This window comes from Rhinolophus sinicus, linkage group LG02 (assembly GCF_036562045.2).
Source record: "Rhinolophus sinicus isolate RSC01 linkage group LG02, ASM3656204v1, whole genome shotgun sequence".
Classification (NCBI taxonomy): Eukaryota; Metazoa; Chordata; class Mammalia; order Chiroptera; family Rhinolophidae; genus Rhinolophus; species Rhinolophus sinicus.
The window spans coordinates 175,832,962-175,859,573 of NC_133752.1; the positions used below are offsets into that span (position 1 = coordinate 175,832,962).

At 34.9% G+C, this 26,612-nt stretch overlaps 1 protein-coding gene across 1 annotated transcript in view; it reads left to right on the forward strand.

The window, feature by feature from the left end:
* Positions 1-764: 764 nt before the first annotated feature.
* LOC109435550 (alpha-2-macroglobulin) overlaps positions 765-26,612 on the forward strand; it is a 35,882-nt gene continuing 10,034 nt past the window's right edge. The window contains exons 1-23 of the mRNA XM_019713491.2: positions 765-924; positions 3,250-3,433; positions 4,365-4,524; positions 4,684-4,736; positions 6,365-6,385; positions 6,663-6,831; positions 7,281-7,365; positions 8,700-8,820; positions 9,550-9,664; positions 9,809-9,918; positions 11,729-11,890; positions 14,027-14,254; positions 14,511-14,574; positions 15,716-15,858; positions 16,470-16,619; positions 18,627-18,791; positions 19,210-19,318; positions 20,679-20,793; positions 21,484-21,712; positions 22,482-22,605; positions 22,960-23,081; positions 23,479-23,530; positions 26,401-26,484. Of these exons, the coding sequence (XP_019569050.2) occupies positions 839-924; positions 3,250-3,433; positions 4,365-4,524; positions 4,684-4,736; positions 6,365-6,385; positions 6,663-6,831; positions 7,281-7,365; positions 8,700-8,820; positions 9,550-9,664; positions 9,809-9,918; positions 11,729-11,890; positions 14,027-14,254; positions 14,511-14,574; positions 15,716-15,858; positions 16,470-16,619; positions 18,627-18,791; positions 19,210-19,318; positions 20,679-20,793; positions 21,484-21,712; positions 22,482-22,605; positions 22,960-23,081; positions 23,479-23,530; positions 26,401-26,484 (2,851 nt within the window). The 5' untranslated portion in view covers positions 765-838. The remainder of the gene's footprint in view (positions 925-3,249; positions 3,434-4,364; positions 4,525-4,683; positions 4,737-6,364; positions 6,386-6,662; positions 6,832-7,280; positions 7,366-8,699; positions 8,821-9,549; positions 9,665-9,808; positions 9,919-11,728; positions 11,891-14,026; positions 14,255-14,510; positions 14,575-15,715; positions 15,859-16,469; positions 16,620-18,626; positions 18,792-19,209; positions 19,319-20,678; positions 20,794-21,483; positions 21,713-22,481; positions 22,606-22,959; positions 23,082-23,478; positions 23,531-26,400; positions 26,485-26,612) is intronic.

A 26,612-nucleotide genomic window follows, 5' to 3' on the forward strand; every position in this document is an offset into this window, starting at 1 on the left:
GTACAATAAATACTCATAGGACAACCAAATAGATGGATGATTGAATGGATGGATGAAATAGTTTATATTACTAAAGATTGGTAAGGACCAGCATATTTAGAAGTCAGTAACAAAAATGGTATGTATAGTAGATGGTAAAGGCAACTGGGATCCCTGTTAGGCACAGTAGGTCAAAGCTTATTTATGAGGTCTGTCTACTTCTCCTGCCCTCTTCTTTCTTAATAGAGGAAAATATTTTCAATTATCATTTTTCCAGGACCTAGCTCTTCACCTGCAATCCAGTAATATCCCTAAAGTCTAAAACCTATTAGTCTAATCCAGTATCATTTCCACAGAGGATTACTGAATTCTGAAACCACTTCAACATTTATGGTAGGCTAACTGACTTGCAGTAAAAAATCTATTTTGAGCCTGTCCAGTATTGCTTAAATTGTAGCTTCCCTTACTAACTATTCATGCAAGAGATGTGAGAAAAGGCATAAAAGGTTTTGTGGAGGGGAGAGTAAGAGAGAAAAAGGTTTGAAAAGCCGATTAGCTGCATTATAGTAAAACCCAGAGAAAGTGAGCATTTATGGGATATGGATTTTATCCCTCCAGGAATTCTATTTAGCTGGCTAGGAATTAACCTTGACTGTAATTACGCCCCTGAGAGCAATGACCCTTCCAGAAAAGTTTAGAGATTTCTCCTTTGTTTAGACACATTGTGGGAGTGGAACTTCCTGTTTGCTCAGAGAGCAATATAAAACCCAGTTGCTCTGAAGAATGCTTCGGACCAGACCAACTGCAGGGAGTAGGGTACAATACAGTCTGGTCTCCTCTGGACCCTTCACCCTGCAGCATGGGGAAGGACAAACTCCTTCATCCAAGTCTTATTCTCCTCCTGCTGGTCTTTTTGCCTACAAATGCATCAGTCTCTGGAAAACCGTGAGTTTCACATAGAGCATAAACTTAGAGTCCTTTCCTTATTTTTTGCTGCTTTGAATTGGAATACTCTGTGCAGCAACCACTTTATATATCTGTTATAAACTCTTGCTTGATTCATTGATATGCAGTTTTAAGTGTTAAAAAAAAAAGAGTCCTTTCCTCTATTTCAGGTTCTCCTCAGTATTATTCATTTCTCTTTCCTATAATACTATCAATTTCTTATCTCTAAGGTCTCTTCCAATAATGAGATTTCATAAGTCTGTTTTATTCATTTTTCACTTATTCTTAACCAATTTTTTTTTCCAATTCTCTGGATCTCTGAATTTCTAAATTCTCTGGGGATACAGAAGGACTATCTAAGGGGCATTGGAAATTGATATGTTTAAAGGAATAAATTTTCAGTTCCTCACATTCATATTAACCTGCTTGAGGCCATGCTATTTATTTTTTCTTACCTCCCCTTTCTTAATTGTCCACCTTTCACTTAATAAAAGAAAGACAGACCTCTCCCTGAATCAGATATCACCATGGAGCATTGTCTTGGAGTATAAAAATCTTTAGGGTGCCAAAGAAAGGAACAATTTGAAATATTGACATTGATGTTGAGAAAGCAAAGGATTCTAAGGATGGGGGAGAAAATCCTTTTGCAGATCATTTGGTGACAAATTCTTTGTTTCAACAAAATTGATGGAAGATCTAAAGGAAATACCAGCTCATAGATAATTAGAAGTCATTCTTGGTAATAGGGCACTGGGTGATTTTGGGCATATGATGCAGAAGTGTTACAAGAACTGATAATAATGATATAATTGTTTTATCTGTCATTTATTTACTTTTATGTGAATAATTTTTCATGTCACTTACATCTTCACAAACCAAAAATAGCAACAGAATTAATGTTAGGCCTTGTTTAATTTTTACAATAAGGAATATCCATCCATGAATATATAAAAACAGCTCATCATTCTTTAAAAGTGTGCTTCAAAAGTATTCTGATTTTATATCTAATATGTATGAATTATAATTTGTAATATATTTACTTTGTTTTGATCAGTTGTATATGAGTAAGACTTTTGAAAATAATTCAATCCAGAAGAAAATATTCAACATTCATAATGTTATCATCACATTAAATTTAAGAGTTAAAATTAAATTTATATACCCACATATAATATTATACATATGTACCTTTATGTATATACTTGTTATTAAAGAAGGAAGAGTGATCCATAAAGTATTTTGAAGCATAAAAATCTTAGGATAAACTTCTGTGTGGTTAGTGGCATGGAAATTCAAGTTTAAGGAGAAAAAAAAGAAAAGATGTTAAATTACTGATCATTATGAAAAGAATATGTTGATGTATTTTAAAAAATAATTTATATTGGATATCATATCACTATGATATTTAAAATTCCATGGGTAACTTACACAAGAGTAATACAAGTTTTAACTTAAAACAGCATCGTAAATAATATCTTTTGCTCTTATTTATACTTGTGATAGAAAAAATAGATGTCTCCTTAAAATATGTAAGGAATACATACTATTTAAAAATTATTTTGAGAGTTCTGTGAGCAAAAATGTTTGAAAACTACAAGTCAAAAAAATTATATATGAGGGTACTGGGAAAGTTTCTGTTTTGCTCATGAGTTACCAAGACCCAAAATTCAATCACTAGAAGGCCATTTTTGAGTGGAACGATTGTCTGGTCATGGGTTGAAAGGCAAATATTTAAAATGCAAACATCCGGGGTTAGGTAACACACTAAGGTTTCAGTAGTTGCTTGTCACAACTGAGACTTTAAACTAAAGACTCACTTGCTTTAAGCCTCAGATTGCACATCTGTAAAGTGGAAAACAAGTACTTGCCATACCATTTTCACAGGGTTATTGAATATATAAATATACTCAATGAAAGTTCTGCAAATTGATTGGTTTCTGTAGTGTCCCACCTGAAAGCTTGTTTGCTTTTTACAGGAATCCCAATGTAAAATAGATTTACAATATGAATAAATATAATTAGCATATTTTTTATTTGAGTTCAGATGCTTACATTTTTGGGGTTCCTTACAGTAAGGTATACCTACAAATTTTAACCTATTTAAGGCTTACTTCAAGCAAACTGTTCGCTGCCATGATACTCATGATGAACAGGGAAATAATTCTCATACGTGCCATTCAACAACAAAGATTAATTTTATACTCATCAATGTCTTCTCTTAGTATAGAACTAATGATAGTAACAATAATTTTGAAGGAAACAGTGCTGTTGATAAAAATGCCTTTCCTCCTACACTCTCCTCTAACTGGACTCCCCCATTTCCAGACAGTATATGGTGCTTGTCCCCTCTCTGCTCCACACTGAGACCCCTGAGAAGGGCTGCGTCCTTCTGAGCCATCTGAATGAGACGGTGACAGTAAGTGCTTCCTTGGAATCTCTCAGGGAGAATAGGAGCCTCTTCACTGACCTGGTGGCCGAGAAGGACTTATTCCACTGTGTCTCCTTCACTGTGAGTATGACTGACTTAATATACTTAGTTCTATTGGTCAGGGGCCTAGAGATCTAGAGTTCAGCCAAGAAAAGGCTTTCAGAGGCTGGCAGGGACTTCAGGAAGGAATCTAAATGTAGCAACCAACTGTAGAAATTAAGAAGCAATGCATAAATTTCCAACCATGGGAAGCAAATATTTACAGCATATTAAAAATCAACTTAGAAATTAATAAAGAAAAACTATTATGTAGTCACAAAATGGAATATTACTAAACAGCATAAATGAATAAACTACTAATGCGAACACACACACAAAATCAACTTAATGATCAAAGAAAATTCCTATTAGCCAGTAAAAGAAGCAATATGCACTAGACAAAGGGAAAATGTGACTTCTCCTTAAAATAAAATGGGAAGATATTAATAAAGCAAATTAGGCCAATACTCAACATGAGCTTCAGTGGTGGGCTGAAAGGAATACATCATCCCATATTCTCTAAGAGTGAAAGTTGTAGAAATTATGATGATCCAATAACTCTTCAGTGTTACTCATATGTAAAATGCTTATAACCTGTAGCAATAAAATATTGTGATTTTCTTTCTCATAACTTTAATATATGCTTCTACCATGCACTTTTAGCACATATCGACTTGGGAAAGTTCAGTATGTAATTGAACTGAGACTGTATTGGCTGATCTATAAGGTGATGTGAGTCTCATGTATGATTTTTCTGATCTTACTGATGTATTTTCCTTCATCTTGTGTTCTCTCTTCCCATTTATAAAATGACAGAAGTAACTCCTTTCCATTCCAATTTTCCCTGGTAAGAATGAGGGAGTGAGGTTAAGCAGGAGGGGCAAGATCTACAGGGAGAAGTGGAACAGGGATGGGAAGGGAACGTGGAAGACTGAATGGATTCTCAGGATCTCTCCTGGGACCTGTATTTCAGGTCCCAAGATCTTCACACAGTGAAGAGGTAATGTTCCTCACTGTCCAAGTGAAAGGACCAACCCAAGAATTCAAGAGGCGGACCACAGTGGCGGTTAAAAACGAAGACAGCCTGGTCTTTGTCCAGACAGACAAACCCATCTACAAACCAGGACAGACAGGTAAAAAGAGGCCTACAGTTAAGACAACTTCCAAAAGGAAAGATCTTCTTCTCCTGCCTATTCCCCAGTCAAAAGTCCTGTAATCCTTGTTCTGTAATAATTTGTCTTACCAACCTAGTTTAAGATTTCTGGGACTCATGGAAAATATTTCTGTTTCAGTGAAGTTTCGTGTTGTATCGTTGGATGAAAATTTTCACCCCCTGAATGAGTTGGTGAGTCCCTAATATCTATATAGAATCATTATTATCTGTATAAACAGGCTGGAAACCTGTTTCTGGAGTTGGGGGAGGACCAGGGAAAACAAGAGTCTGGTATTGGTAACAGTACTTTCTGGCATTACAATACTGCAAGTTCCTCATTTAAAACAGTATCACAGCAATAGAGTAGTTAATTCTCTCTATCTTGGTACTGGTACTCAGTCAGTTGTCACCCAATTAAACGTACTCTTTGGAAAGTTCTCAATTAGGCAAATTAGAAAGATATATTGAGTAATAGGCACACTAAACCATCAAACTATCAAATAACTTAAGTTCAAGTAACTTTTCAAAGATTTAGAATTTTGCAAAACACACCTACCAAAACCTCTTCTATAAAGGAAGATGAGTGAAATCAATGTTTGTTTCTGCAGACTAATACTTGATATTTATGATAAGAAACAACTCTTTCAATTTCAATGGCTATATCTAACCAAAGTTTTAATTTTTCTTTTCCAAATCTATTCCTTTACTACATTTTCCTCTCTCAAAAAGGGGCAATATTTTTTCTTCTGGCTCCTAAAAAAAAGATTATGGCAGAGTCCTCACTTGTTCTCTTTCTCTCACACCCACATCCACATCGTCAGAAAATCATGTTAGATTAAAATGTATCCAGACTATTTCTTACCACCTGCATACTACAGCCTTGTCCTGGTCAAAATCCCCTCTTAAGAGGCTATTACAATAGCCTTGAAACTGGTCTCCTAGCTTCTACTTCCACTCCTCTATCTAAAAATCATACACTTCATTGTTCACTCTATCAGCTTTATCCTGTTTTATTTTATCTTGATACTTACCCACTACCTGATAGATACAGATATAAGGATAGATATAGATATATAGATACAGATGAAAATGGATATCAAATATATAGATATCTCAAACACATGTCAACTTATATATCTCAAATAAATATACATCAAATATACATATCTCATGTATATTTCAAAGATGTGTGTATACATATATATATACCTACATGTATATTTCTTATGTATCCATTCCTATTAGAATGTAAACTCTGTAAAAGCAGATATATTATTCTTTTGTGCATTGTTATATTCTCAGCACCTAAAATGATACACAGCACATGGCAGGCACTCAATAAACAAATATTAGTTTTAAAAAATTAATAAACATTGATAATACAGGAGCTATTCCCTCCTTATTCTTGGAATTACCTAAGAATTCTGTGATGCATCTTAATATTTGGGTCTGAACACGGTTACTTATAGGTTCGTTAGTGTTTATTTCTCAATCTGTAGAATTTCATAGCAAAGGAGTGTTCTTCACTGGGATGCTGTAAGCAATTAAATAATGTTAGTAAATCCCATTCCTAATGAATGGCAGAACACATATGCATTTGTTGCTCTGAGCCTAGTAAGTTCTTAACATTATTTGTTAATTGCTTATAATAGATTAATAAAAAGTTGTGTAAAACTTAACCTGGAATTTGTGTGTGTGTGTGTGTGTGTGTGTTTTACTACAGATAGAGTTATTCTACATAAAGCTGTCTTGCTTATAAATCAGAACTGAGAATATTTGAGAACAATTCTAAACTCCTTCCTTTCTCTTCTGTCTTTCAGATTCCACTAGTATACATTGAGGTAAGCAAAATGAAACATTCCATAAGTTGATGTAAAGTAATACATTTAAGGAAAATGTTCTTATTTGAGTGGTTCTTACAATATCCCAGAAACTTGTCATTAAAGGAGAAGGTTTCAAACTCATATAGCGCTAAATGGTTCTACTCATCTGCCCTCCCCACCACTCATCACCATCTCATTTTACCTCATTGTGGATGATATAAGAGTTTCCATAGATTTCCTTTATGTTCTTTAATGCTCTAGGCTCTTTTGTAAGTTACAATTAATGTATCCATAGGACCCCAAAGGAAACCGCATCACACAATGGCAGAAACTCAAGTTAGAGAGTGGCCTCAATCAATTGACCTTTCCCCTCTCATCAGAGCCATTTCAGGGCTCCTATAAAGTGGTGGTACAGAAGGAATCAGGTGGAAGGACAGAGCACCCCTTCACCGTGGAGGAATTTGGTATGGATTGTGAAATATGATGGATGATTTTTCTTTGTATTTAAACATCTGAGGCCTAGAATTTGAACTTATTTGGAGTCCTTTCATTTCCCATGAGTGAAATTAAGTTTGGAGCAGAACCAATTACATCTAACTCCAATGAGGACCATCACTGATTTGTGAATGAGACTTCATATAACTTAGTTATTTTCATGGCAATTTTTAATCTCCCAAAAATGTAAAATATCTTTGTTCCAGTGGAGTCTCCCATAATTCATTAAGGTTACAATGATTTATCATAGTCCTTCATCCAGAATCTCCATTTGAGAGCAAGGTAGATATAGTAGAGAAGAGAGCTACCTTTTCAGCAGCCTACAATGTTGTTAGGAAATTTTTACAGAGAACCTGAAAATACTAATTCCCCAAAATTGGAAAACCAATCACTAACTTCCTTTATCTCCAATCAACAGTGCTTCCCAAGTTTGAAGTCCAAGTAACAATGCCAAAGATAATTACTATCTTGGAAGAAGCAGTGAATGTGTCAGTGTGTGGCCTGTGAGTTTATACTTTTTTAAATCTTTTGAGGGGAATTGCTTTAAGAAGACTCACCACTTGGGATATTTTGGCTAGTTTTTCTAGGAGCAGTGGCAACACAAATAATTTAAATACATGAGAACACCCCATCTCTAGACCTCTCCTCACCTGTTGCTTTCCTACATTTCCTTCTTATTTTCTTACATGTCCTTACCAGCATTATTGTAACTATTGTGACACAGGCAACTGTTCCTAGAGAGGCTATGCTAGTAGGATTGTGAAAGTAATAAAGCTGCATGTGTTCGCCATACTCGAACACACAACACAAATGAGATAGGCTTGAAGGGTAGTGACTTTCCCTTCACCGGATTGTAGAAGAAATTCAATCACCACCAGATTTTTTACCTGACCTTGCATACGTGGTGGAAAAATAGCTTAGATTCAGAATAGAGATAGACATATTATCAAAATCTCATCTAACACATCGGTCTACCTAAGGAATGTTACATACCTCTCTGCACTGCCATTTTTACTGATGAAACTGGACATGATCTCTCAGTACGGTCCTTTCCAATCTTGAAAATTCATGTTTCCAGGATCTTATCTTCCCATCTCCAGTAGCCCAGCAGCAGCACTAGCAGAAAGAGCAGAGAGTGATGAAACCAGTCCTGCCTGAAAACCACATATGTAATCCACCCACTATTTAGCTGGTTCCCTGCCCTAGCACTGTCTCAGAGTAATGGCCACCAAGTTCCTGGTCCCACATAACTGGTGAGCCAATACTCTTGCAAATAGGGATATAGAGGCAGGAAGGAAATAGAGAAGGAAACAAATATCCTGGAAAACACAGCAATTACCAATGACATATTTATGGCACAATCACATATTTGTAAAAAGTAAACAAGTAAAATTCTATATAAATAGAGATGGCTACACACAGGGAGAGGATGATGGAAGGAGAGATGCCATCATATTAATAATTTGTATTCGTAGGTAGAATTGAGGGTGTTTATTTCTTTGTTTTGCTGGTGGTGTTTTTTTCTCTTAAGAACAGGTATAGCTTTGGTAAAACAAAAGATAGTTTTTAAGATGAAGCTGAAAATTAAAAATTAAAAAAAAAACCATGATAAAAGAAGACTGTAGTAAATTTCAGCATGTTGCACTGGAAAATTCTAAAAGAGAAGTGTCATTACTTAACTGTGTTCAACACTGTTTGAGCCCTGCAGATGGGAAATTATAGATTAGAGGGATGTACAGAGCATAAATATACTGTAGCTAAAAGAGGACTATAAACAGGTAGAAAATGGGGATATTCAATGTCTTCTTTGATTCATTTGGCAATGTTCTTATGACAGATACACATATGGGAAGCCAGTCCCAGGACATGTGACTATGAGCATGTGCAGAAACTATAATAATCCTTCTCGTTGCTTTGGTAAAGAGTCACAGGCTATATGTGAAAATTTCAGTCAGCAGGTAGGTGGAAAACTCTTTCTTCTAGCAACTTACAACCAAGGCATTGTTAATAAGCAGTGAGTTACAACATGGTGCTAGCTAATTCAGGAAGAGAGCAATCTATAAGCGAATTCTATGCTAGCTATAGTAGTTTTCAAAAAAACAACAACTTCGCACCATAAGAATTATTTATTTCTTGTAATTGTCCATTGTGTGCATTCTTGGTGCACCAAGCATGCAGAATGATGGAAATTGAGCCAACTCCAATACCTGGCATCCAAAGCACCTTCAGAGGGAAAAACATACCTCTTAACCACTTTGACTGGGAGGATTGTCAGTTTTGCTCTTTCTATGAGCAAGAACTTGTCACATATGGCCCCACTTAGATACCAGGGAGGTAGGAAACACAGTCCCTAGATGGGTGGCCACTTCCCAGCCACAGCTATATACTAAGGGAGGAGAGCCAGACTTTGGTGAAGAGTTAGCTGCCCGTTAAAGTAAGATTACTGCAAAATTTTTATGGCATTTCTATCTCATTCACTGTAGGGATTATCAGATTCTAAGGAATATACTAGTCAATTACAAACCAGATACTGTTGTGAAATGTAATAATAATCCCTAGAGAATGGTATTGTGTTCTTATCATAGGAAATACCTAAATTATGTTGCCCCCCACCAAATCCCATCAGATTAACTGGCCACTGATTTGTCTAGTACTATGTTTTTACATCTTATTTTATCCCCTCCTAGCTAAACAGCCAGGGCTGTTTCTCTCAGCAAGTAAACACCAAGGTCTTCCAGATGAAGAGAGAAGGGTATAAAATGGAACTTGAAGTGGAGGCCAAAATCCGAGAAGAAGGAACAGGTTTGTGTACCACATGGGTGCGGGGGTAAAAGAGTGGGCATTTATTTATTTCCTTTGCCAAAGTATAAATTAAAAGGGAGGTAGTATAAGAAGTTCAGGAAGATCATCCTTCCAAAAAAGAACTTTTTTCTTCTTCTTTTTCAGACGTGGAATTAACCGGAAGAGGGTCCAGTGAAATAACAAGAACTATAACCAAACTCTCATTCGTGAAAGTGGACCCACACTTTAGACGAGGGATCCCCTTCTTTGGGCAGGTAGAGTATTTTTCAGCTCACAAATCAAACTGTGTATCATCACCTAATAAGCGCAACATATTCTGGTAAAACGATACCTGATTTTTGTTACCTGTTGATTAATGTAACCAAAAGTATAAAACCACATGAAAATAAATCTGTTCCTCTGAAAATTTGTATATAAAATCTATAAAATCATTCTAAAGTACTAGCAAAATTAGAAGGTTTTTCTTTTTCTTTTTTCACTTTTGGAACAGCATTGTGTGATGTCATTCAAACTCCTTTTCATGATTTACCAGGCAGTCTCAGATTCATATATTTTCTCACAAGAATCTCAGAATTCATGGTAGCCACTCACATTAACCTTCTAACATTAACTTTACATGGAAATGAGTGGGTAGGTGGCTTTAATTTTTATTTTGAAGCATAAAAGTTTCTGCTGTACTTAGTGTTTCTTTCAAGGGTGTTATAGTTACATTACTTTTTCTGTAACAGCAAGCATTCTTTTTAAAACTAATACACATAGGGGTAAAATACTGCTATTTAAGGTTCCAGGCTTTTTAAAGCATAAATTTTCTCACAGGTATACAAAAAACAATTCTATTGTTATTTTTCCATTATAAGCAGATGTGCAGATGGATCTTTCTGACTCCAGAAGTCTGAGATAAAAGTTGTATGTAACTTAATGTGTAATTACTGTGTATGTTTTTAATGGAAATAAGATTTAAACTTGGAGAGGGTAAAAGACAGAGGGACTAGACTTGACAAAGGAACGTTGGAGTAAATTTTAGAATATTTCGATTATGTTAAGACAGCAAACATATTCAGAAACTTTGGTCAGTTCCTAAAATGCAAGTATAGTCTGTGTTTTTCAATTTCTCAGAGGTATTATTGTACATTTTTGATATTTCAATCCTGTTAAATAACTACCCCATTAGTCATAAGACTCTCACCAAAAGAGAATGAATCAGAATTTCGTGTTTATCCTTCTCGTTGAACATACAGCCGACAGTTTGTTGGCAAACTCAGATTTTTGTTAATCAATTACAAATACTGATTCAAGTTTGCTGCTATGCTTCTTTCTACGATAAATAGCTTATACTGAAAAAGGATCACCATCATTACCGTCTGAAATGGACTACTCATCTGCTGAGTTTAATATGATCAATAATTTTACATTAGGCCTTTATTTAATACTGTATGCTTCTCAATTTTACATTTTTCACGTGGGAAGTTCCTCATAAAATCTGCCTGCCTTCTAAAAAGTTGAAAATTTAGGTTGAAAAGCAGATATCACATATAAAACAAGTAGACAAGTACCTAGGGCAATGTGCTAATTGCTTACTTGTATGATTATTATACTTCAGAACACTAATCCATAGAAAGTTAGTTGTCTCCCACACAGTAAGAGGTGCTTACTTAAATTTGGCTAGTGTGTTAAATTTTTCATTACTATATAACTCTTGTGCTCTGTGACTCTCCAATGGTACACAGCATTTCCAAAATATCTACAAAATACATTTTTCGGGTCACCTGGACTATCAGCTCCATCACTCTCTATCCCTTTACACTGTTTCATTTTTCTTCTTAGGACTGACTGCTACTAAATAAGTATATATTATTTATGCATTTACTTAGTATCTGTCTCTTGCTAGACCCTAAGTTCAATGATGGGAGGAACTTTGTTTTGTTCAGTGCTAGAGCCCCAATGCTTGGAGTCATGTTCAACATACAGGATGCACTCAATAAATAAATATTTCTGATAAAATGAAAATGTTTGGTACCTATTGGGTATTAGCCATATAACTGATGGATCACTTTTAATCTTCAGGTGCGCCTAGTGGATGGGAAAGGTGTCCCCATGCCAAATAAACTTATCTACATCACAGCAAGTGAAGCAAACTATGAGTCCAATGCTACTACCGATGGGCATGGCCTGGTGCAGTTCTCCATCAATACCACCACCGTCACGGACACCTCCCTCACCATCAGAGTAAGTTCGCAAAGAAGTTACCAATGACGTGAAGTAGCCTTGGAAAAATGGTTGCAACCTAACCGTGATGAAATTTCCAACTTGTTTTTAGTCCAATAGAGAGGGAAAAAACTAGAAATTAGAAACCAATTTAAGGTCAACTTTGAAAAAGTTGACTAAAAAAGGAGTCAATATAGTTTTGAGATTAAGTGTGGGTTCTACTTGTGCATTATTGCTGGGAATATCAAATGGTGCAACTGCTATAGAAAACAGGATGGCAGTTCCTCAAAAAAATTAAAAATAGAACTACCTTATGATCCAGTAAACCCACTTCTGGGAATAGAGCCAAAAGAATTGATAGCAGGGTCTCAAAGGGATATTTGCACACCCATGTTCATAGTAGCACTATTTACAATAGCCACAAAGTGGAAGCAACCCAATTATCTATGAACACATAAATGGATAAACAAAATGTGGTATATACATATAATTGAATAGTATTCAGCTTTAGGAAAGAAGGAAATCCTGTTACATACTATAACATGGCTGAACCTTGATGACATTATGCTAAATGAAATAGCCAGTAGCAAAAAAACAAATGCTATATGATTCCACTTATATGAGGTTTCTAAAGTAGTCAAAGTCATAGAAATAGAAAGTAGAATGGAAGGTGCCTGGGGCTGAAGAGAAGAAGAAATGAAGTTGTTGTTTAATGGGTATAGAGTTTTAGTGTTCGAAGATGAAAAAAAAATGGAAGATCTGTTGCACACTACTTAACACTATCTAAACTGTATACTTGAAAATAGTCAAGATGGTAATTTTTGTTGTGTGCTTTTTACCACAGTTTTTTAAAAAGGTGTGGATTCCAAAATCAAATAAATTAGATTAAAATCCTGACTCAACTCTTTTTAAGAGCAAATAACTAAAAAACTCTATACTTCATTTCTTTATCTGTATAATAGGTGCAATATTAGTACCTAGCTCTTGGGGTTGTTGTGAGGGTTAAATGAGATATTACATGTTAAAGTACTTAGTAAGTCTCCTTTAACTGTTAAATATTATTACTATAAAAGCCCATTTTAAGATCGTTTGCATTTCGTCTCAAATATATACACTCCATATTGTTCTTACTTCATTTTTGTACTACTATTCTAATTTTCTCCAGACTTTGTCCATACCCACATAATTTGCTTTGCATGGCATATAGTCCTCTATTCATCAATGGAGATGTAGATATACATTTATAGATATATGGCTACATAATAAATATGACATAATAATAGTGATGAAAAAAACCCTGCTTCTTAGCATTTTTTCATATAAATAGTAAAAGGAATAAATAATTTATTGATTCAGATTTAAAGAGTTGGCATAAAAGCCCATACCTCTAATAACTGAAAATTAAATATTTACTCACTTATTCAATCAAGAAGTATCTCAAATGCTTTCTATGTGCTAAGCGCTGTACTAGTCCTGAAAATGAAAATATTATTTTTAAATGCTCCCTCTTTTGGTGATCATTTATATGTTATGATTATAACATACATTGAGATAAGAACAAAGCGTTTTGCTAACACAAGGAGTCACTCATGCCACTTGGGAAGTGGCAGGAAGCATTAAAAAGAATCAGCCTAAGACAGTCCAGGAGAGATGGACTTCAGTCAATTCACCAACTCAACACTTGAACTAGTTGTTTACAAAAATATTCTCAGACCCCTAAGATTTCAATATTGCCTTTACTCCTAATATCTATCTGAAACCTATCACAAATGAAGCATTAACTTTCTGAAATGCAATTCTTCAGTTTCTAGAAATTATCCAGTCTCCTCAATGAGGTTTCATAGCTCCAGTGTCTGTCTGCCTAGTAAAGTGGCCAAAGACATGTCAAGCAAGCTAATCAGAGTAAAGGATGCCTCCCTTTATTCTCTTCAAAAATATAAATACCAACTCAAGGAGCCTCTTCAGTGTAAACGCATAAACCATGCCACAACGCAGATAAACAAAATAAAGGGGCTCTTCTCTCTCACTTTTTACTGTAGAGCAAAAGATTTTTAGGTACTAGTTTAGGTAGGACAGTAAACTAATGCAGTTTTGTGAGAACACTGATTCTCTACGAGGTATAACCTATAAAATAATGTTGTTTTTCTAATTCATTAGGTCAAACACAAGGATGCTAGTAGATGTTATGACCACCAATGGCTGTCAGGAGAAAATGAAGAAGCTTATCACACTGCTCATCATGTATTCTCCCCAAGCAAGAGCTTTGTCTACCTTGAGCCCACGCCTCGTGAACTGCCCTGCGGCCAAACTCAGACAGTCCGAGCCCATTATGTTCTGAATGGACAGGTCCTGCAGGAGCTGAAGGAGCTCAAGTTCTATTACCTGGTGAGAAGGAAGACCACTGCATTGACTCATCTGTAGACAAACGCTCTCTCTGGGACAAAGATTTATGACACTCTTTAAGTATCACGACTTGGAAAGTCTGTTTCTCTTTTGAAATTTTGACTTCACCTAGGGCTAATTATTGCCAGCAGGGGTGCAATAAAACAAGCATATCACACGGAGGGCAAGACTTGTAGTAATTTTCTGTCAGATAAATTAAATTCTTTTTCATATCCTTTTTTTTTTCTTTTTCTGGCAGATAATGGCAAAGGGAGGCATTGTCCAAACGGGGACTCATGTACTGCCTGTGGAGCAGGGAGACAGTGAGTATTTCCGTAATTCCACATTCTTGCCCCATTCTGACACATTCAATCTTACACTGCAGAAATACCAGGAATAGTTTCAAATAAAGAGAGGTAATTTCCATCTAACCACAATAAAGAAGTTGAAGGGAGAAAGCAATGCTTCTTTTCTTCACCCTTTAATCAAATTTTTCTTTTCTTTCAGCATATTTTGTTCAGATTACTTAAAATGTAGATGTAGTGGTTTTATAATCCATGCTTATTCCAAATGTTTAAACCATAAATATTCATGCATCACCTTTACAAAATGATGTTTCAAAATTGCTTTAATCAATGGAGAGAAGGTAAAATTTTGGAGTGCCTTCTATATACTAGGTCTCATGCTGAGCGATGTATATTTTTTACAACATTTTTCCTTTTTGAAGATAGTTATGATTTATGAAGAGTTTAATTCAGTACTTCCACCACTAAACTGAACTCTTCCCATGAACAAATACAAATCTCTGACGGCTTCTCTTATTTTAAGGAAATCTAAAAGACCACTTACTAGAAAATTATCGGTGAACTACTCTTTTGTTGCCTCTTCATAGCAACACAGAAACACCATAAGTAGACACAGAAGTATAATGCAACCTCTAAAGAATTTATGTAGACATCAACAAAATAAATTCCAAAGGAGTACAGTGCTCATTTTATGAAGAAAAGAATAGAATATTTGGTTAACAGAACATTCAAAAGGATACAAGGATGAATACAGTGTGTTAAGCACTTACTGTTATAACTCACGACTTCAAGTTCTATATCCCTTCTCTAGTGTGAGGTCTAGATCAAATGGTAGCCAAGTGGTTGTCTCCGTACCCTTAGATAGCATCAGAACTTTATGTAGGTGAGCAAAAGCTTAACATTGGTAAGAAGTCATGATTTAAGAGAGGAAAGATGTTTCCTCTCTTAAGGTTTGCTTTTTCCCCTAAAGTTAGAGTTCTTAGACATACAGAGTTTTTAGAGTCAGTCATCCATTTATTACATCCATTATATCTACTAATGGAAACAGTCATTAACCAGACCAGTCTCCTAAAATGGCTTTGGGCAATATAAAAATTTCATTTTAGCCCTGGTTAGATGTCTAACCTATAATGACTTCCTCATTCTGTCTGTGCTCCAGTGAAAGGCCATTTTTTGGTGTCAGTCCCTGTGGAGTCAGACATTGCTCCTGTTGCTCGATTGCTCATCTATGCCATTTTACCTGAAGGAGAAGTGGTTGGAGATTCTGCAAAATATGACATTGAAAATTGTCTGGCCAACAAGGTGGGTGCTTCATACAATAAACGTTTTAACATTAAAACTAGACGTTATTATGGTTATCAATTATTTTCTACATGCAAGCGTTGGGACCACAGGGGTTAAATGAATTCCGCAGAGAATTTCAGCAAGGAAATGGTAGAGTCACACTAAGAAGCTGTATCACTTGACTCCTAGTGAAAAATTCTCATGCATTGTCTCTTACCATATGATACAATTCAGAGTACCTTGTTCCTGTCTTCTATGATGAAATGTTGGGAAATATGTAAGCAAGTTTTTAAGACTACTAAAGAGCCGAAAGAAAAACACAAAAATATCTAGACCCTTTTGCATTCTATCTGCACTCAATGAACACTTCACCGTGTAGCAAAGGTAAAAATGGCATCTCAATTTAATAAGTTATAAGAATAATTAGATATCATTATAAGAGCTTAACTGATTCTTGAGCATTAGAGTAAATTGTAGGGAACAAAAACCCCAAGTCTTACACAGTGCCAACCACCACAAAGTCAAACAAAGTGATATGCACTGAATGTGAACAGCTCTCAGAAAATGCTGGTGAATGCATGGTTAAATCCGGAAATTTGTTTTGCTGATGTTTCTCCTCAATTCTACAGGTAGAGTTGAGTTTCAGCCCAGCACAAAGTCGTCCAGCCTCACCTGCCCACCTGCGAGTCACGGCTTCTCCTCAGTCCCTCTGTGCCCTCCGTGCAGTGGACCAAAGTGTGCTGCTTATGAAGCCCGAGGCAGAGCTCTCCCCGGCCTCGGTGAGTTCCCTCAGCCTCAGGGGTCAGGAAGGGCCAGGCAAGAGTCTCCAAGCAAGAAGAAATGCCGAGCTGAGTCGGATAGGACCTATTATAATTATATTTATCTAGGAGTGAATAGTTTTTAGCTCTCTCATGTGAACTCTTTGGTGAGAAAGAATTACATATGAAAATAGATGGATAGATAGGTGATAGATAGATGGATAGATGATAGATAGATAGATAGATAGATAGATAGATAGATAGATAGATAGATAGACAGATAGGTATATAATAGATATAGAGAAAGAGATAAAATCATGTGCCAGCCCAAGTCCCTGAAATCCTAGAGCTCTATGAAATCAATAATAGATGTTTTCAAACTAGTTTTAAAATTTTGAAAAGCCTAACAAAATGGTATACTTACCTGTACTAAGACTGCACAAGCTAAATGAAATACCAAAAATCTATTTTTGTAAGAATTATATCAGTTGAAATACTGGATGTCCCAAGATGAATACAATTTCAGAAGGAAGATGTGTATTGCCTCTGATGAATAAAAATTAGGAAAAATTAATTGCTATATGATAAACGACACTAATGAAATGAAATCTTTTAAAATATTGGGTGAACAGAAGAAATAGCGAAAGGGTATGCTGGAGTGGAAAAGTAAGAAACTATTTAAAAACATGTACTAATAGTCATTTGCTCATATCTTCAAGTGTTCAATATAAAGCCAATTTGAATAACCTCTTACTGAAGTTTTTTTACTATCAAAGTTTTACAAAGCGAAATTTATATTTTTACTTCCCTAAAAAGGAAACTTGTAACAAAGGATTTCTTACCTTTTAATTTTTCCAGTGGGATTTAATTGAAAATATTATAATACTTCTAAAAAAATATTGAGTACATTTCAATAGTGGGAGTAAGAAGATATGTGGGAAAATAGTATTAATGTTTTGTGTTTGTATAACATAATTTTAGAGTTCTCAAAGTTTTGTGTTTTGTTTTTTTAATTTAACAACGCTGGTGGATAGATAAGGCAGAAAATCTGATTAATTTGTTAATAATGAATCAGAAGCTTTCAAGTGTTTAGTAGTAGACCTGGGTTAGAACACTAGTTCCTCTCAATCGTTGATAGTGTTTTACTAATGAAACACTTTGCTCCAAGTAGCATAAGCCATTCCATTCATTCAGCACATATTTATTTAGTGCCTACTGTGTCCTAACTGTGCCTACTGGGAATCTAGTGCTAAACTACTGGAAAGACAAAAGTTCATGCTCTCATGAAACTTAACATTTTCACAGATTAGACAGACAACAATTATATAATATGCTTTGCAGAGGGGCGACGGAGAATAGTAAGAGGGAGCTACTTTTGAAAAAGTGTCTAATTTCATTACACCACTCACTTTGCTAATCTAGTCTTATCAATCAGTTTTAATTTTTTATGAATATAACACAGTGCACCTATCAGCATTTTCTGTCTGTCTTACTCTTCCTCTTCAAATGAATTTGAAAACATCATTTCCAGTATTTTCAATTCAAGTTTTAAGTATTTATGAAGATCTGGAGTGTTCTGTTCCCATGAATAATACCTAAGGAAATCCTATCCTGTTCTATATAGAGGATGTATACTTATTCATGTGCTTGTTTAGAATACGTGTCCATTAACTTTGTTATACACAGTCAGTTGCTAACCACACGGTAAGCATTTCTTCCTATCTTCTTGAAGCTTTGTATAATGTCTCAAACATAGCGAACCTCAATTTCTCTTAATAAAGTTTTATTTCATTCAACTATGGAGTCTAAGGTTTGCCTCTGAACTGTGTGACAAAGTGTTATGATCCTTGCTTTACCTGTATTGTTTCCCTAAAATTGTTAAACATTTTCAAAATAATCTTCTCTATCAATTATCGAAGCAACAGATACACTCAGAGACTGATAGTGATCATTCTTTTCTTTTTTCCTTGCACTTAAGAAAAATAAACAGCAAATCAGTCTGTCCTTTTGTCCTTTGTATTTGTATAGGTTTATGACCTGCTACCAGTAAAGGACCTCACTGGTTTCCCTGAGAGTCTGAATCAACAGGAGGAAGACAATGGAGACTGTGTTAAACACCATGTCAATATCGATGGAATCATCTATTCCCCAGTATCAAATACAGATGAAAAAGATATGTACAGCTTCCTACAGGTAAATGTCTTATATTGTAGATGGTCAGTTCTTAAGTTTCACAAAATATTATGTATTTTCAAACTTGTTTATTTTAACACCTTCATATTAAAATATGACGTTCAAGTGACTTCTCTAAGATCACTAACAGGAGCAGATCTAATAGCAAAGAGCAAGTGCTGTAACTTTTTGAACTATTAATCAATTTTTTACTGAAATTCATTGCCTTGCTTATTTATAAATATCACATATATAAAATAATGACTCTTGAAAGAGTGAAATTGTCTCTATAAGTATATCAATATCCCTTCTACAGATATGAACTCTAAAAGTTTAATATTAAGCTAATTGGATTGTTTGTTAAATTCAATGAAAAAAGTATGTACTTATATATTTTTTATACATTTGTGTACTGATACGGTGATAATTTTTGTCACAGGATATGGGCTTAAAGGTATTCACCAACTCAAAGATTCATAAACCCAAAATATGTTCACAGCATGAAGTCTATTCAAAGATGTATTCTCAAAGACTATTAGCTTTTTCAGGTAAAAAAAAATTTAATAAAAATTAATTGCCTAATATATTGAACTAAATAAAAGAACTTTTAAAAGATAAAATGTGATAAAATTAACAAAAAAAAAAGACTTGTGATTCAGATATATTAAAGTTCTTGTTCAAGGTCACATAGCAATACAAATCCAAAATATCTGATTGTGTCAAGCCCCCACATATGCAAAACTAGAGAGCATACAAGGCAGATTGTGGAAAGTGTTAGAAGAGACGCACAGATTTGCAGAATAAAAGAAAAGATTAAATCTGATCTAGGAATCAGGAAGGCCAGTCATAAAGAATCTTTGTCTAGTAAATGAAGATATGTGGAGTTGAAAAGGGAAGAGAAAGTTTCCAGGCATAGGATCAGTGTAAACAGAAATAGAAGAGTTCACAAGTTGAGACTACATTCTCACCAAGCAAGTGAAGATGCTCTTTAACTTCCCCAAAACATCAGCCAATATTCATGTTGCAATCACACTAATTGTCAATGTTCTGGGCTACTTCTTTAATGAGTCAGATAGTAATCAAGCCTTTATTTATAATCTGATCTGGTCAAATCATGATTGAATATAGGCTAAGTACAAACCAAAGAGTTTGTCAAAAGTCATGGGAAATATTAAGTGAGAATCTGTTGGCTATATGGAATTTAAATAAAGATTATTATACATTTTTATTATTATTTATAAATTAAATTTCAGAATTCTTTATCAGTAAGATTTATAGTAAATTTATGTATATATATATATATATATATATATACACAAATATTTTTCCAGAGAGCTGGCTGTTAAATATTTGCCAGCACACCATTAACAGAAGGTAAATCGGATGAGAGATCCTAACTTTGATCTCCTGACACATATGGAAATAAAGAGCTTTGTTTGTGTCATCTATCCTTTCATTCCTACAAATTGTTTCTCAAAGCCACCGTCCTAATGTCTGGGTATGGTTGGTTTTTTTTTTTCTTTTTGGTCCCACAGAGGAACACACCAAAGGGAACATTTGACTCCTGCCCTCCTTCCACTCCCAGTTCATAGAATTCTCCACTTGCACAATGTGCAGTAGCCACAGAGGACTCCTGTCTGCTCCACAGACAATCCAAGGCTCTTTCCGCCTCTAGATCTCTAGGTTCTCTGTGATTCTCTTCCCCACCTCACTCCTAGCTTATTTTAATACGTCAGAATTCAGCTAAAATCCCACCTCCTCAAAGAAGCCTTCCCTTATAAACATCCAAGAGTCCTCCCTGGTTCTTACATCATTACCCTGTTTATTTCTTTTGTAGTACTTATTACAATCTCTTATAAGCTTTATCTTTATAGTTATTGTTTCTGTCTTTTCCCTCACCCATCATAGAAATGAATGGAATGGATGTCGGCTCTGGTTTTGTACTACATAGTTCGGAGCCTCTCACAGAAACTGTGCGAAAGTACTTCCCTGAGACGTGGATCTGGGACTTAGTGGTAGTAGAGTAAGTAACTTCTTTTATATATAAGAGGCAACAATATGGATTCCTCACAATTTTCCATTTTTAGCTAATTTCCCAATATCCAGGTATTTCTTTAGACATATTGCTGTTTTCAGGAGAGATTTAAAGCAAATACTTCTGCTATGAAGTCTCAATAATCTAATTGTAGTCGATCTAAGAAATTTTCCTCAAATCTAATTCTAAGATTTCCAGAAAATGGGCATAAGGACTAAATATAATCAAGTATTGCATAGATTAACACCTATAAAAGATCTTTCATTGGTCATCAATCTTGACTTATGCACAGAATGAGTCAGGCCAACTTTACACAATAGTAGTAGAATCGAAAATTATAAACCTGCCCTCAGTGAAACAACATTTTAGAGAGGAAAATTTATGAACAATCTTAAGTTACATATTTAGTTTATAACTATGTTGTCTATAAGAGATTATACTATAGCCATATGTCTATAGGAGATTCTGATATACTTGTAGACTAGAATTGAAAACAGCCAGAGTTGGAAGAAAAGGAGTTACATATTCCCACTTTAAGCCTTGTTTATATTCTTCATTGTTGGTATTTCTACTGAGTGCATCCAAGTCTTGACAATAGAATCATTTATAGAGGTTCTCTTCCTAGAAAGGATTTATTTAACTGCTTACTTTTTGTTCTTCACATGGCCATCCTCCCAGCTCATCAGGTGCGGCTGAAGTAGGAGTAACAGTCCCTGATACCATCACTGAGTGGAAGGCAGGGGCCCTCTGCCTGTCCAATGACACTGGACTTGGGCTCTCTCTTCCTGCCACTCTTCGAGTTTTCAAGCCCTTCTTTGTAGAGCTCACAATGCCCTACTCTGTGATCCGTGGAGAGACCTTCACACTCAAGGCCACTGTCCGAAACTACCTTCCTAAATGCATCCGGGTAAGGACTTCTCTTTCCTAAACTGAACATAAGATCAATTCAATTAAAAATTGTATTCCTAGGAATACTAACAAACTCCTGTGTGCAAGCTGTGCTTACCAGAAGGAGAATACTATCAGAGATATTCATATATATATATATATATATATATATATATATATATATATATATATATATATATTCATAACTAGGGTTGCTGATATCTCCAAATACCAAATTGCAACTTAAAACAAGTTTTTGACCCTTATCACAACCCTCTAAGGTTAGGATGTTTGTGTAGTATGAAGATTTCTGACGTGGACAACAAAAATCCATTAGGTTCCATTTTCATGTCGTAGATTCTTCCAGGTTTCAGCCTCTACATTCCCATATATATAACTTTTAATGTATCATTAATCGTATTATTTGAAAATTATTTATGAGCATCTTACCTCTGCTGAAACCACAACTGTTTATAAATCATGTATACTCTGCTGGGAAAGCTCACAGGATGGTCAAGTTTCCAGGCCAACCCAAGAAGTAGAGCTTCCACAGACAACATGCCATCATGACTTTCTTGTCCCACCACATGAAAGAGAAGATTATACCAAAATACTAATATTTAGAGGTCAAATCTACCTCGAAGGTACTAGATCTTCATTTATATCATCTTCAGTATTAGGCAACCTGAAATCTAACCAATCCTCCAGTATGCTTTATTTCAAGCCATTCTCCTTTTGGTCTCCTTCTTACTCTGATCTCTTTATCTCTGTCTCATGTGTGGCTTCAGGTCAGTGTGCAGCTAGAAGCCTCTCCTGCATTCCTAGCTGTCCCAGGGGAGAAGGAAGAGTCTCACTGCATCTGTGGGAATGGCCAACAAACCGTGTCCTGGGCAGTAACCCCAAAGTCATTAGGTGAGGAACAGTCTCCTAGAAACTACTCAGTTCTATTTAAGGATTGTGTATCCATGGAATCCTTATATCTAGTTCTACTTCCCTCATGTAAAGACACCCCCACACACAATTGGTAGGATTTTTTTCTTGGTCTTTCATTCTAGGATGTCTAGAAGGATATCCCCACTTCCCTCACCTCCAATAATGGATGGCTCTGTGTCATTGTTCTCTAGTTTATGCTGCTTCCATTCCTGCCCCTATGTTTTTATAAAACAAACAAACACAAAAAAGGTTACAGAACATTTATAAATCTTGGTGCTTAAATGTGTGGAAGAAGGGGGAGATGGTGCTCATATCTATTGGCCCTTTTTTCAGGGAATGTGAATTTCACTGTGAGCGCAGAGGCACTGGAGTCTCAAGAACTGTGTGGGAATGAGATGCCTGTGGTCCCTTCACATGGAAAGAAAGACACAATCATCAAGCCACTTTTGGTTGAAGTGAGTAAGCCTGCCCATTTGGTAGGGTACAATGAGTCATTAAAAACAATGGTAAATCCAGTTGAAGTTCTTCTAGGAAAGAAGGGCTAAATAATATATGATCATGAAATATTTCATAATATTATTTTATAGATAGATATGGATATCTGTATCTGCCTCTATCTCTGTCTTTCCATCTCTGTCTTTTTCTTATTTACACATTTTCCCCCACTTTCTCATCTATCAACTTGTCTCTTTCATATTGCTTTTACTTAGAGAATTTATTTATATACTACATTTGAAAATCAGTTCCAATTCTTCTCTTAACTATCAAGAAATTTGTGGTTCCCATATCATTATACATGTCCTGAAAATCAGTCCATTCTCACCTCTGACTTTTCTTTCTTTCTACCTAAAGCCTGAAGGACTGGAGAAGGAAGCAACATTCAACTCCCTGCTTTGTCCATCAGGTAAGAGTCAGCCTTCATCATTAAAATAACATTGACTAAAGTTTGTATAACACTTGAAGTTCAAAAAAATTTATACGTTATTTCTACACTTTCCCTGAGGTAAGTAAAACCCAAAGAACCGCCAATCTAATGTGTCAAATGAGAAAACTGGCTTTAGAGAAGTCAAGTAATCTGATCAGGAAAATATCCCTAGCTCATGCATTCTGCATCTTTTTCCTTACAGCACCTTTGCAAATACCAAAATGTCTTTCTGACCAGGGTATGACGTGGTTAGAGGTAGAAAGTGGGTAGAATGTGAATATTGCCAAGGGGATATTTTCTTGAATATTTAGTAATACAATATTACTGGGAGCTGGATCCAGGCCACCCCACCACTGAGTTTTTGCATAACCAACAGTATTTGATAGTGGGACCATGCTAGTTCCCAAAGAAACAGTTGTCATAGCCTGTACCATTACTGTCATAACAATATTTGATGCTAATCCTGTTCCTAATGCCCTGTCAGTCATTTGGCAGCAACTAAGGAAGCTTACAGTAAAAGATATGGTTTTATATTGCTGGAGAATTTTCTGGTCTAAACAAAAATATTTATAGAAATTTAGTACACTAAGAAATTTCTCAACACAAAGTGTTCTTACCTCAAACCAATGTCAAATCAACCTCATGCATATGTTCCTTGCCTTTCTCTGTCTACCTACTAATTTCTGTTCACTATGATTTTTATATTGTTAGGACTTAAAATATATAAAATGTGTTCCAAAAACATAATTGCCTGGTTGTTTAGACTTTTTCTACATTTTGAATTTGGTGTTACCACCAAATCGTTTTATCATGGTTTCCCCTCCAATTCTGAGTTCGTCATTTTGATTTGTCTCATGCATCTAGTGCTAATCATCAATTAGTTTTATTAAAATTAATTTTAATCACCCATGCAATACAAAAATATGTTCTTTTAAAAACAAAACAAAACAGAATTTCATATTGAAGGTTAATGTCACTCCCTTAATATTTTTTCCAATACTTTAATGATCATCCATGTTCATTAGAAATAATACGTATAGATAATTTGTGTATATGTAATTTACATGTATGGCATAAGTTTCATTCTATGACTTTCTTTTTTTTACTCAGTAACTTGTCTTAGAAATTTACCCATGTTAAATTATAAATCTAGGTAATTCCTTTCAGTTCCCTTTAATTCCGTACTATCGATATATCACAGTTCTGCTTGGTTTGTTAGCCATTCCTAAATTGGTTTTCCCAACTGTTTGCCAGAATGAATGAATACATGTACACATAAATAAATACATGCGCACATACATACATACATACATAAATGCAGACTTTCTTGTGTACATATGCAAGTATATCTACTTTCATACCAAAATATGAAATTCCTGATTAAGAGGCAATAGTATATTCTTAATTTTAATAGAACTAAAAAAAAAAAAAGCTGTCTCTTTATTACCTAAATATGTTTATATTTCTACCAGTTTATATTCCCCATGATGAGCACCATCACCTGTTACCATCAAAGTTTTTTATTTTTACCAAAAATTTGGATGATATTATATATTGTTGTTTTAATTTATATTTCTCTAATCACAAGTGAGGATGAGATTATTTTTGCATATTTATGATTGCTTTTATATACTTGACTTCCTAATGGAGTAGTTTGTCTTTTTTCTGATTCAGCTGTATAACACTGAATTTTCATCGAATAAGTTGCAAATATTTTCTTTCACTTGGTAATTTGTCTTTTTACTTTGCTTATGGCACGCTTCCTTACAGAAGGTTTTTTTGTTTTTGGAAAGTAAGAGAGTTTTTTGACATGCAAGTATGTATGTATTTAATACATAATTATATTAGGTATTTAATTACATTATTAAATTTAATTACATGACCATATGTAATTAATATAATTAATGAAACATATATAATTAATGTATACAACTTGATGAGTTTGGAGATTTAAGTAAACATTTGTGAAACTATCACCATAATCTATACCTTAAACCTATCCATTACCTCCAAGAGTTCCTTCCCACTCTCCTAATTATTATTGTATTTTGTGTGAGATAAGAATACTTAATATACAATCTATCCTATTATTATCAAATGTTTAAGTATACAATACAGGCACTATGCTGTATAGTAGCTTTTTAGAATTTATTCATCTTGTATAACTGAAACTTTGTACTTTTTGACAAAAGTTTTATTAATTTTATGAGGAAGGAATGTAGTATGAAGATAAATACCACATTTTCTCTCCTTTTCATCTTCACGTAATTCACCATTAAAATGGCAGTAAATGTATGCTTATCAGCATACATTTTATTTATTTTCAATGAGTCAAATATTGTTCATCTTCCACCCCCATGTCTAGGGCTTCCATAAAAATACTACCTTCACGTCTGGTAAAATATGATGGAAGTTAAGATGAGCATTATTGTAGAATTCAGGAACTTTATGGTATCTTTATTTTGTTTATGTATTCAAAAGGGTTTTTTCTTTTTCATACAAGTGTTGAGTAAGGAGGTTGGGGACGGACATATAAATATATCATCTTATGATAACCATCCTATGTTGGCCATAGAATGACATCATGGGTCCTTTTCAATTTGTAGACTTCTTTTGGAATGTAATTCTATATGTACGGAGAAAAAAAAATTGGTCAGGGAAGAAGTTCTGGAAATCTCAGAATCCCATTCATACACATTTAAGATATTAAAATCTAGAATAGTAAAAAAGCAACAACTTTTCAGAAGCTTAGGCATAAGGCATAATTTTGACTTCTTGGTCTTAGAGCTTTTGGGGTAGATAGATAGCAGAAATAATTTTCATTATGGCTGATTTGTTTCTTTCTCTAGGTGCTGAGGTACCCGAACAATTATCTCTGAAGCTGCCACCAAATGTGGTAGAAGAATCTGCCCGAGCCTCTTTCTCAGTTTTAGGTGAGTCTCCAGCCCTACTAGACTATTCCACTATATTGAAAGTTTGTGCTATATTTCTTTACTGTGAATACTTTTTCCAAAATAACAACTGTAATTTAACTCCTTTCTTCTCTCCTTTTTTAGGCACG